At 44.4% G+C, this 13,202-nt stretch overlaps 1 protein-coding gene across 1 annotated transcript in view; it reads right to left on the minus strand.

The window, feature by feature from the left end:
- Positions 1 to 218: 218 nt before the first annotated feature.
- The window catches only part of WASHC5 (WASH complex subunit 5), a 101,070-nt gene continuing 88,086 nt past the window's right edge, over positions 219 to 13,202 (minus strand). Inside the window, exons 25-29 of the mRNA XM_040354954.1 lie at positions 12,220 to 12,349; positions 11,680 to 11,776; positions 8,711 to 8,864; positions 8,371 to 8,458; positions 219 to 524 (exon numbers count right to left, since the gene is read on the minus strand). Coding sequence (XP_040210888.1) covers positions 468 to 524; positions 8,371 to 8,458; positions 8,711 to 8,864; positions 11,680 to 11,776; positions 12,220 to 12,349 — 526 coding nt within the window. The 3' untranslated portion in view covers positions 219 to 467. The remainder of the gene's footprint in view (positions 525 to 8,370; positions 8,459 to 8,710; positions 8,865 to 11,679; positions 11,777 to 12,219; positions 12,350 to 13,202) is intronic.

Here is a 13,202-nt window from a genome sequence, read left to right on the forward strand (position 1 = left end):
TGGTGTGGGGAGCATTCCCGGCTGGCAGAACGAGATTACTGCTAGCCGCCGGCAATAAATCGAATGTAAAAAAAAAAATCTGACAGGCTAGTTGTACTCAAGTCAACTGATGGATCGCATCTTGGCCGTTCCCTGCTGAACTGGTCAAATTTTCGATCCTTGTATGGCCGGCTTTATTGCATCTCTAATCTTAGGGAGTCACACATCACTCACACACATAAGGATTAGATGACATTTTATTAAAAAAAAAATTACAAGAGGCTTATATTTCCTGAGAGCACAGAATGAAATGTTTTAAGCCGTTATTCACAAGTGTAAGTGCTACTGAATGTATACAGTTATTTCTATAACCAGACTGCTATACTACTGGTCACCGGGCCTGAGACCGCTATAACCAGGCTTGGTAATCCGCAAAGATTTTTTTCCTGGGGCAGCAGTGTAGATTATCAGCTTTTCTCAGTCTCCAACTAGAGGATCGTCCTAAACTCGTCAAATATGAAGTTAGGCACATGAGCTTCAACAACCTAAAAAAAAAAAAATCAGTACAGTTAAATAAAACAATGCTACTAGAGGATATCACACTGCCAGGGGCATCAATATAAAAACAAGATACCGTATATACTCGAGTATAAGCCGAGTTTTTCAGCAGATTTTTTTTTGTGCTGAAAATGCCCCCCTCGTCTTATACTCGAAGTCACCTTTTTTGCGCCTAATCTCCCGGACTTTGGGGACCCGGTACCGGCTGGTCGTAGGTCTTCTGGACCCCACATGTAGCCCCACTCTTCCTCTACAAGTGTGCAAAGTTTGTTGTCCAGGGAACCTATGGCCGGGGAGCACAGATTTTTCAAACCGGGCACCCCTTCCATAGACTCCCATGTTAAACGGTCATTTCTCCGGTGATTTTGTGGACCCAATACTGGCCAGTCGTAGGTCTTCTGGACCTGGACCGTGGCACACATGTAGCCTCATTTCTCCTCTACAAGTGTGAAAAGTTTGTTGTCTGGGGGGCACCGATTTTTCAAAGCCGGGCACCCCTTCCATAGACTCCCATGTTAAATGTCAGTCAAGTCATGGGCACAGTGAGGCATGGGCACAATGAGGCATGGGCACAGTGAGGCATGGGCACAGTGAGGCATAGGCACAGTGAGGCATAGGCACAGTGAGGCATAGGCACAGTGAGGCATAGGCACAGTGAGGCATAGGCACAGTGAGGCATGCAGATGGGCACCCTAGGCTTATACTCGAGCCAATAAGTTTTCCCATTTTTTTGTGGTGAAATTAGGTGCCTCGGCTTATACTCGAGTATACACACACACTGCCATTGCTACTAGTCATTCTGTAAATACTACTTTCTTGGTGGTCATGTTTAGGCCTTATCTACAAAGGCAGTTTGGCTTATAGAGCCTAAAAATTTAGTTTTTATTGGGGCCGGGGGGTACATGTGCAGCGTTCGTGGGCATTACTAATAAAAATGCCATAAAACGACCCCCTATTTTGTAGACGCTATAACTTTTGCGCAAAAAAAACAAACAATAAACCCTTATTGCGATTTTTTTTACCAAAAATATGTAGAAGAATACGTATCAGCCTAAACTGAGGAAAAAAAATGTTTTATTTATATATTTTTAGGGGATATTATAGCAAAAAGTTAAAAATATAGATTTTTTTTCAAAATTGTCATCCTATTTTTGTTTATAGCACAAATAATAAAGGGCCAGATCCACAAAGCACTTACGGTGGCGTATCTATTGATACACCGCGTAAGTTCTACGATGCGCCGTCGTATCTTTGTTTTGTATCCACAAAACAAGATATGCCTGAATGTGGGCTCGATCCGACTGACGTACGTCTTAGTACACCGTCGGATCTAAGGTGCATATTTACGCTGGCCGCTAGGTGGCGCTTCCGCGTCGAGTATGCAAATTAGCTAGATACGCCGATCCTCAAACGTACGTCTGCCCGGCGCATTTTTTTACGTAGTTTACGTAAGGCTTTTTCCGGCGTAAAGTTACCCCTGGCTCTATGAGGCGTACGCAATGTTAAGTATGGACGTCGGGACAGCGTAGAATTTTCCGTCGTTTGCGTAAAACGTTCGCGAATAGGGCTTTGCGTAAATTACGTTCACGTCGAAAGCATTGACTATTTGCGACGTGATTTAGAGCATGCGCACTGGGATACCCCCACGGACGGTGCATGCGCCGTTCGTTCAAAACGTCAATCACGTCGGGTCACGATTCATTAGCATAAAACACGCCCACCTCTTCACAATTTGAATTAGGCGCGCTTACGCCGGCACATTTACGCTACGCCACCGTAACTTAGGACGCAAGTGCTTTGTGAATACAGCACTTGCCTCTCTAAGTTGCGGCAGCGTAGCGTAAATGAGATGCGCTACACCGGCCTATATATGCGCCGATGTACGTGGATCTGGCACAAAATACGCAGAGGTGATCAAATAGCACCAAAAGAAAGCTCTATTTGTGGGGAAAAAAGGACGTCAATTTTGTTTGGGAGCCACATCGCACGACCGCGCAATTGTCAGTTAAAGCGACGCAGTGCCGAATCGCAGTGCCTGGTCTTTAACCAGCCAAATGGTCCGGAGCTGAAGTGGTTAATTAATAATTAGTTGTGGCACTAATCAGCACTTTATGCATGTGATTTTCTATAGGCATTAGAGTGTGGATAGAACAACAAGCAGAAAAAAATAATAATATTAACCTCTTGACCACCGCCCCATGTCAAAAAGACGTCCTCTTTTTAAAGTTGAATATCTCGATAACGGCAGCAGCTGCTGCCACAACCGAGATATTCATCTTTTCAGGGGGCGGTGGTGTACACGATAACGGCGGTCTCCGCGGCGGATTCGCCGCAAGATCGCCGTTATCGGGGGCGGGAGAGGGCCCCCCCCCCCCTCCCGCCGCTCTCCCGCGCCCTCCGCCGCTTACCGTAGCCGTCGGTAGCGGCGGAGGGGATCGGATGTGTCCGGCAGCTGAACGGGGACGGGACTGAAGGAGAAATCTCCTTCACCCGTCCTCATAGCTCTGCTGGGCGGAAGTGACGTCAAAACGTCAGTCCCGCCCAGCCTCTTAAAGAAACATTTTTTTTTTTGTCATTTGAAAAAATGACATTTTTTTTTTTTAATTTTTTTTTTTGCATTTAAGTCTAATTATGAGATCGGAGGTCTTTTTGACCCCAGATCTCATATTTAAGAGGACCTGTCATGCTTTTTTCTATTACAAGGGATGTTTACATTCCTTGTAATAGGAATAAAAGTGATAAAAAATTTTTTTTTTTTTTTTTTTCAGTGTAAAAAATTATAAAACTAAATAAAAATAAATAAGAAAACCAAAAAAATTTTTTTTAAAGCGCCCCGTCCCGACGAGCTCGCACGCAGAAGCAAACGCATACGCGAGTAGCGCCCGCATATGAAAACGGTATTCAAACCACACAAGTGAGGTATCGCCGCGATCGTTAGAGTGAGAGCAATAATTCTAGCCCTAGACCTACTCTGCAACTCAAAAAATGCAACCTGTAAAATTTTTTAAACGTCGCCTATCGAGATTTTTAAGGGTAAAAGTTTGACGCCATGCCACGAGCGGGCGCAATTTTTAAGCGTGACATGTTGGGTATCATTTTACTCGGCGTAACATTATCTTTCACAATATATAAAAAAATTGGGCAAAATGTATTGTTGTCTTATTTTTTAATTCAAAAAAGTGATTTTTATCCAAAAAAAGTGCGCTTGTAAGACCGCTGCGCAAATACGGTGTGACAAAAAGTATTGCAATGACTGCCATTTTATTCCCTAGGATGTCTGCTAAAAAAAAAAAATATATAATGTTTGGGGGTTCTGATTAATTTTCTAGCAAAAAAATTGTGATTTTCACATGAAGGAGAGAAGTGCCAGAATTAACCTGGTGGGCAAGTGGTTAATAGTTCACATGCTGCAATATAATGGAGCACAGAAATACACTAATTTGAGTTCGAGGTTTATAAATAAGCACTGCTTTGTGATGTGTGTTAAAGCGGGAGTTCAACCATTTCTTTTTTTTTTCCCTTAGCTTCCTGCTCGTTCGGTCTAGGGGAATCGGCTATTTGTATTAAAATATGAGCAGTACTTACCCGTTTTCGAGCTGCATCTTCTTCCGTCGCTTCCGGGTATGGGTCTTCGGGAGCGGGCGTTCCTTCTTGATTGACAGCCTTCCGAGAGGCTTCCGACGGTCGCATCCATCGCGTCACTCGTAGCCGAAAGAAGCCGAACGTCGGTGCGGCTCTATACTGCGCCTGCGCACCGACGTTCGGCTTCTTTCGGAAAATCGTGACACGATGGATGCGACCGTCGGAAGCCTCTCGGAAGGCTGTCAATCAAGAAGGAACGCCCATTCCCGAAGACCCATACCCGGAAGCGGCGGAGAGGATGCATCTCGTAAACGGGTAAGTACAGCTCATATTTTAAAATAAATAGCCGATTCCCCTAGTAAAAACGAGCAGGAATCTAAGGCTAAAAAGTGCCCTCTAAGGGTGAACCCCCGCTTTAAGGAATTCTGAGGTCTTTGGCTGTAATCTTACCAACATTTTGGATAAGCTTGAAGATTGCTTTCTATATGCAGAGTTTGTGTTGCGTTTGGGCATGAACTAATGTCTGACCTTGGTACCGGGGAGGAGGGGTGCCTTGTCCTTGTACATGTGGCAGAAGTTCTTTATTTGAAAAATTGAACATCCCCATCCAATCTGACAGAGCTTGAGCTTTTTTGTAGGGTTGTCCCGATACCACTTTTTTAGGACTGAGTACGAGTACCGATACTTTTTTTCAAGTAGTCGCCGATACCGAATACCGATACTTTTTTTAAATGTGTCCCCAAATGCAGCGATGTCCCCCCACATATGCAGCCATTGTCTCCCCCCATGCAGCCATTGTCTCCCCCCATGCAGCCATTGTCTCCCCCCATGCAGCCATTGTCACCCCCCATGCAGCCATTGTCACCCCCCATGCAGCCATTGTCACCCCCCATGCAGCCATTGTCACCCCCCATGCAGCCATTGTCTCCCCCCATCCAGCCATTGTCACCCCCCATGCAGCCATTGTCACCCCCCATGCAGCCATTGTCACCCCCCATGCAGCCATTGTCACCCCCCATGCAGCCATTGTCGCCCCCCATGCAGCCATTGTCGCCCCCCATGCAGCCATTGTCACCCCCCATGCAGCCATTGTCACCCCCCATCCAGCCATTGTCACCCCCCATCCAGCCATTGTCTCCCCCCATCCAGCCATTGTCACCCCCCATGCAGCCATTGTCACCTCCCATGCAGCCATTGTCACCCCCAATGCAGCCATTGTCACCCCCCATGCAGCCATTGTCACCCCCCATCCAGCCATTGTCACCCCCCATCCAGCCATTGTCACCCCCCATCCAGCCATGTCTCCCCCCATGCAGCCATTGTCTCCCCCCATCCAGCGTCTCCCCCCAGGCAGCCATTGTCTCCCCCCATCCAGCGTCTCCCCCCATGCAGCCATTGTTTCCCCCCCCCATCCAGCGTCTCCCCCCATCCAGCGTCTCCCCCCCATGTATCCAGCGTCTCCCCCCATCCAGCGTCTCCCCCCCATGTATCCAGCGTCTCCCCCCATGCAGCCATGTCCCACTTACCTGCATCCCCGCTGCCGCCGACTGTGTAATATGCCGGGAACATTACAACTTTGAATCGCTGTAATGATTGGCGCTGCGTATAGACACTCCCCCTCGCTCGGGATTGGACAGTTCACCCGAGCGAGGGGGAGTGTCTATGCGCGGAGCCAATCATTACAGCTATTCAAAGCTGTAATGTTCCCGGCGTATGACAGTCGGCGGCAGCGGGGATGCGGCGAATGGAGACGGGATGCGGCTTCACGGCGACGGCGGGGGGGCAAGTATTCTATTTGGGTATCGGGGGTATTTGCGGGAGTACGAGTACACCCGCAAATACTCGGAATCGGTCCCGATACCGATACTAGTATCGGTATCGGGACAACCCTACTTTTTTGCAAAGAAGAATGGACAAAAATGTCCCTCTCTAGATGTACAAAGCTGGTAGAGACATCCCCAAAAACACTTGCAGCTGTAATTGCAGTGACAGGAGGTTCTACAACGTATTGACTCAGGGGGGCGCTATACAAATGTACATCACACTTTTCACATATTGATATGTAAAAAGAATTGAAAACCATTTATTATTTTCCCTCCACTTCACAATTATGTGCCACTTTGTGTTAGTCTATATTCTATAACATAAAATACATTTAACCACTTAAGACCCGGACTAAAATGCAGGTAAAGGACCCGGCCAGTTTTTGGGATTCACCACTGCGCCGCTTTGACAATTGCGCAGTCGTGCGACGAGGCTCCCAAACAAAATTGGCGTCCTTTTTTCCCACAAATAGAGCTTTCTTTTGGTGGTATTTGATCACCTCTGCGGTTTTTATTTTTTGCGCTATAAACAAAAATAGAGCGACAATTTTGAAAAAAATTCAATATTTTTTCCTTTTTGCTATAATAAATATCCCCCAAAAATATATATAAAAAAAAATTTTCCTCAATTTAGGCCGATACGTATTCTTCTACATATTTTTGGTAAAAAAAAATAAAAAAATCGCAATAAGCGTTTATCGATTGGTTTGCGCAAAATTTATAGTGTTTACAAAATAGGGGATAGTTTTATTGCATTTTTATTAAAAACATTATTTTTTAATACTAATGGCGGCGATCAGCGATTTTTTTCGTGACCGCGACATTATGGCGGACACATCGGACAATTTTGACACATTTTTGGGACAATTGTCATTTTTACAGCAAAAAATGCTATAAAAATGCATTGTTTACTGTGAAAATTACAATTGCAGTTTGGGAGTTAACCACTAGGGGGCGCTGAATGGGTTACGTGTGACCTCATATGTGTTTCTAACTGTAGGGGGGCGGGGCTGGACGTGTGACATCATTGATCGTGTTTCCCTATATCAGGGAACACACGATCAATGACAGCGCTACAGTGAAGAACGGGGAAGCTGTGTTTACACACACGTCGTTCTACAGCTCCGGGGACCGATCGCGTGACTCCAGCGGCGAATGGGTCCCGCGGTCGCGGAGCTTCGGACCGGGGCGCGCGCCCGCGACCCACGGCTGGGCACTTAAAGAGGGCGTACAGGTACGTGCTTGTGCCCAGCCGTGCCATTCTGCCAACGTATATGTGCAGGAGGCGGTCCTTAAGTGGTTAAAGCGGTTGTAAAGGTACACATTTTTTCCCCCTAAATAGCTTCCTTTACCTTAGTGCAGTCCTCCTTCACTTACCTCATCCTTCCATTTTGCTTTTAAATGTCCTTATTTCTTCTGAGAAATCCTCACTTCCTGTTCTTCTGTCTGTAACTCCACACAGTAATGCAAGGTTTTCTCCCTGGTGTGGAGTGTCGTGCTCGCCCCCTCCCTTGGACTACAGGAGAGTCAGGACGCCCAATAACACACAGCTCCTTTCTCCATCTGCAACGTAGAGAGCGTCCTGACACTCCTGTAGTCCAAGGGAGGGGGCGAGCACGACACTCCACACCAGGGAGAAAGCCTCGCATTACTGTGTGGAGTTACAGACAGAAGAACAGGAAGTGAGGATTTCTCAGAAGAAATAAAGGACATTTAAAAGCAAAGTGGAGTTCCACCCATAAATATAACATTACATCAGTAGTTTTAAAAAAATGTCATTAGTCTTTTACAAATTTTTTTTTTTTTTTTTTAGATGCCTTCAAAGTGTTGTTGCTAGGCAGAATAGTTAATCTTCCCACACCTAGGTGCTTAATGCTTCCTAACCTACACCGCACAGACTCCTGGGAATGTAGTGGGTGTAACTTTCCAGGAGTCTGTGCACTCCCCAGTCTCAAAGAATCATGTGACTTGGACAGCACAGGTGCTGAAACCTGATCTGACGCTGCTTGTGCAGCACTGAGCATGTGCGAGATCTGCAAGGCTGAAATCCAGGAAGTCATACAGTCTGGCTTCATGATGCCCACACTTAAGATGGCCCCAGTCAATTTCTATTTTATAAAGTGTCTAAATGCTGCAACAACCTAACAAAACGGACCTTAGTTTACAGACTAACTTTACTAGAATACATTAAGCTTGTGTATTACAGGGGTATTTATATATAAAAAGTGAAATTGTGGCCGGAACTCCGCTTTAAGTGAAGGAGGACTGCACTAAGGTAAAGGAAGCTATTTAGGGGAAAAAAATTGTACCTTTACAACCCCTTTAAGTTTTTGGTTGTAACAGGACAAAATGTGGAAAATTTCAAGGGGTATGAATACTTTTTCAAGGCACAGTATAGGATAATCATGCAGACACAAAATCTACTTACCCTCCTGGGCAGCTTAGTATAGTGAACATAATCTTCCAGAAACATAAGTGCACCAACTACATCTGCTGGCATCTCCGGAATCTTCTGGCTGGAACCCAAAAACAGAAGTCATTCTATCCACATAATGTTACTTCAGACTCACCAAACAAACTCTAAAATTCATATAAACTACTAATGGACTCTTGGGTTGAGTGGAGGAAAAGAGGGGCAAATGCCGCACAATTTATCTTGCACTTGAAATCAACCCGGGATGCTTCTGAATTCCTTAGCTGCTTGCATTACTATCGACTTGTATAGGGAGAAAAGACAATCCAACATGAATGAATGTTCTTGTGCTCACCTTGTGCTCTGCTCCATGGAAGAGCGAATAAATTGCCCAATAAGGGCAAGGAACTGCTCTGTATACCGGGAGTGGAATTGTTTCAGCAGCGTCAGTAAACCCACGACTAGTGGTGGCCAGTCAATGGCGTCTGCTGGCTTCCTGCAGGCCATACCTATGTGGAAGAGACAGAATCATCAACCGCTGGTTTATACAGGTTGTGGTCTTTTCACCAAAATAAAGAGGTTCCCTATCCTTAATTTCTAATGCCGCGTACACACGACCGTTTTTCATGACGAGAAAACGCTTGGTCGTGAAAACCAGTCGTGTGTATGCTCCATAGCAGTTTTCTCGACGAGAAAACTGCCCGCAAAAAAAATAGAACATGCTCTATTTTTTCTCGTCGTTTTTCCCGTCGTTCTTTTTCTTGGCGCGAAAACCACTCGGGCGTACGCTTTTCCAAGAAAAAAAAACAAAAAAACAACATGCATGCTTAGAATCAAGTATGAGACAGGAGCGCACGTTCTGGTAAAAATAGCGTTCGTAATGGAGATAACATTGATCCCTCTGACGTATTCTGTCCTGAAACGCGTCAGGATCATCACATGGGAACTTACTACAATCATCGTTAATCTGTTTTTATTGGTTTGATAATAAATCAATTAAAATAAGTCTATGCTTATGTCTATGTATACATTATCTTAAATTAAATTTGTATTGAATTTTAATACTGCATAAAATCCCAAAAGTACCGGGGGGGGGGGGGGGGGGGGGGAGACTGTTTCTATAAGGCTCCATGCACACTGAATCTGATAAACTGCAGTTTATTGGCGTTTCAAGCTTTTTTTTTTAAAGCCCATAAACAAAACTCTATGTTAGCCTATGTGCCCATGCACACCTGGGCGTTTTTTAGTGTTAAAGCGGAGTTCCGGCCACAATTTCACTTTTTATATATAAATACCCCTGTAATACACAAGCTTAATGTATTCTACTAAAGTTAGTCTGTAAACTAAGGTCCGTTTTGTTAGGTTGTTACAGCATTTAGACACTTTATAATATAGAAATTGACTGGGGTCATCTTAAGTGTGGGCATCATGAAGCCAGACTGTATGACTTCCTGGATTTCAGCCTTGCAGATCTCGCACATGCTCAGTGCTGCACAAGCAGTGTCAGATCAGGTTTCAGCACCTGTGCTGTCCAAGTCACATGATTCTTTGAGACTGGGGAGTGCACAGACTCCTGGAAAGTTACACCCACTACATTCCCAGGAGTCTGTGCGGTGAAGCTTAAGCACCTAGGTGCAGGAAGTGGGAAGATTAACTGTTCTGCCTAGCAACAACACTTTGAAGGCATCTAAAAAAAAAAAAAAAAATTCGTAAAGGACTAATGACATTTTTTTTAAAACTCCTGATGTAATGTTATATTTATGGGTGGAACTCCACTTTAATGAGCTATGGAGTTTATTGGCTTTTTTTTTTGAACGCCCGAAATTTGCGTTCAAAGTGCAAAAACGCCGAAAAACACTTAAAAACGCTGGCGCCAGTGTTTTTTTGCATTTTTTTATCCATTGGAAAAAAAAAAAGCTACACTGAAAAACGCTCATTAAAGCTATTGCAAAAACGCTAAAAAAACGTTGAAAGGCTCCCTGCAAAGCTACTGGTGTTTTTTTATAGCTTTTATCAGCTTTAGTGTGCATGGAGCCTAAGATTTTATAATTATTAAAGCGGAGTTCCAACCACAATCAGCATTTTTTAAATGTATGTCCTTTCTTCCTGCGTTTTTATAATATAAATCCGGTCACTTACTATTTTACAATCCCCCGCCGATCCGCATAGATATTAAAAAAAGTTTATAAAACTATGTCTACACCGTTGTCATTTTGCTTGTGGGCATTGTGAAGCCTACAAGCACTTACTTCCTGGAAGTCTTGGATGGGGAGTGATAATTGGACAGCGCACTGCATCCTGGGAAATGATGACACACATTTCCCAGGAGCATTAGAGGGAGATGATGTCAGAATCCTAGGTGGTTTCAAAGGCAGATTTCGTGGGACTGCATAGCAACAGGGATTTCCAGATGAGTAAAAAAAAAACATTTTTTTTTACTTTTTTAGGTCTAATGAGCACAATAATGAAAAAAAAAATGTTGGGATGGAAACTCCACTTTAACCAGCTGCTGCACTTGCAAGGTTCTAATGAGGAACGTTGCTGGGTCTGCACCCCTTTAGATGTTATTTCCCTTTGGGAACAGTTTACCAAAAATGTTATTTTTGTTGCAAGGAATGCCTAAAATTTGAATGCAGGTATTTCTGGGGGGTTCTGTACACCATCTGTGTATAGAAGGCTTCCAGGTAGCCATATTGCATTTTTATAAAAAATAACAGCACCGCAGATTGAAAAGGAAAGTTAATTTATATTGAATGAGCAGTTTGGATGTAAAAAAAAAAAAAAAAAAGAAGAAGGATGCTGCAGACGCTACAATACGCTGGAGGGGAGAAATAACATGATTCTCTATGGAGATGGTTCATATCTCCACGCCGAACGCCTGAAGCTCAAACAAGTCCCGGACCCTTTTTTGTGCGGCATATCGGGCGGCTTCGGCGTTCTCCATACCCGACAATGACCTATACAAAACCGCAGCGTTTTGTCGCAGCAAATCGCGGTGAAAAACGATGCAATTTGTCGCGGCAAATCGCGGTAAAAAACTCCACAAATCGCCTACGCCTAGGTGTGAATGCAGCCTAAGACTGGGAACTACAAACAGAGGTGCCTTCTGCCTGGCTAGGCGGTTTAGAAAATGTGCCTGAAACATAAACTGACTGAACAGAATAAAAGATACTTCAGCAGATAATACAGCTCACATATATGCAAAAGGTGGAGTTCAGCCTGTACAATAAAATGGATAGACTAAGCAAAAGGGAAAAGAGCTATCCACACGCAACACTGTACTTTATATACAAGCAGCTTCTCCAAAACAGTGCAATACATTACCTAAGTTCTTGGTATACTGAAGTTTGGGTAACTGAGTAACCAGAAAGAGGAAGTTGGTGATGGGGAAAAAAGAAAGCTGCTTCGTGGTGACATAAATCTGCAAAATCAAAACAGACAAAAAAAAAGCCAAGTGTCAAGCAGCATCTATGGAGAGATCCAAAGAGAAACATTCCTAGTACATTGACTAGGATAGTACATTTCATAACATGCATCAAATAAAATAAGAAACAAACATTTCACAAGTGACAGGTCCTCTTTAAGCTCTTGCGGCTGGTCTCTGTACATATACAGATGGTCGGCTCCCCTATTGTTCCGGGAAGGATGTACTAGAACTTTCTGGGGAACGGAGCTCCTGCATGTGCAGTCCTGTCATTGGACACATCGGATTACAGGCATAAAATGACAGAGCCAGTGAGAGTGCCTCCTCTGGACCTTATGATCACTATGACCAATCAAGATGCGATGTGCCACTTATTGTAAGGTGACCAGATCAAGCTATAGCGCATCTTAGATGGTCATGAACAAAAATGAGTACTTTACTTTGTTCAGAGGGTTGTGTGTGCCGGCAGCCTCCAGGTAGGCAGTGATCTCGTACAGCAGAGTGTTGTCATCCTTGGGGCACGGCAGGGATGGATCCTGGTAATGAGCTTTTATATCTGACAGAATGGCTCTGGAATGGATAAAAGAGAACGGTCACCATCTGTTTAACATGCATTATACAATGTATATAGTTACATACAGTAGTTGGTAAGGTTGAATAAACATTAGTCCATCTAGTTCAAACGGTGGGTGTGTTTTTATGTCATTACCATTTTACGCATGTCTCTTCTGCAATAAAGAGTTTGCCTATGCCCAGTTTTTTCTTTTTAGACTTTAGTCCCGCTTTAAAATGGAACTAAACCCACCAATTTAAAGCGGTTGTAAACCCGCATATACATATTGTTTTTTTTTACACCTGCAAGGCAAAAGCCATAATGAGCAAGTATGCACCGCATATTAGCTCATTATGAAATACTTACCTCGGAATGAGGAAGGGAACTTACCTGGTCCACGCCGAGCGCGTTTTCGGGGTATCGCCGCTTCAGCGCTGTGATTGGCTGGAGCGGCGATGACGTCACTCCCGCGGATGCGCGCGGGAGATTTCCTTTCCGGCATGGGTCGGCGGGGCCGGCCCTTCAGCCGGGCATCCCCCCTGCGCATGCACCACTGCAATCAGCGGCGCATTGCGAGGGGAATATCTCCTAAACCGTACAGGTTTAGGAGATATTCTTTATACCTACAGGTAAGCCTTATTATAGGCTTACCTGTAGGCAAAAGACAAAAAAGTGGGTTTACAACCACTTTAAAGAGAAATTAAACCCTCTTATTGTTTTCAGCCAAGGAAGCTGCCACTCGCTTTTATTTGTAACTGTCATGGTGCTGCACATGTGATCAGTTAGACCCCTTTTACACTGGCACTGCTCAGCATTCGTGGTAAAGCGCCGCTAGTTTTAGCGACACTTTACCGTCATTTTAGCAGAGCT

This window comes from Rana temporaria, chromosome 5 (assembly GCF_905171775.1).
Source record: "Rana temporaria chromosome 5, aRanTem1.1, whole genome shotgun sequence".
NCBI classification, from domain to species: Eukaryota; Metazoa; Chordata; class Amphibia; order Anura; family Ranidae; genus Rana; species Rana temporaria.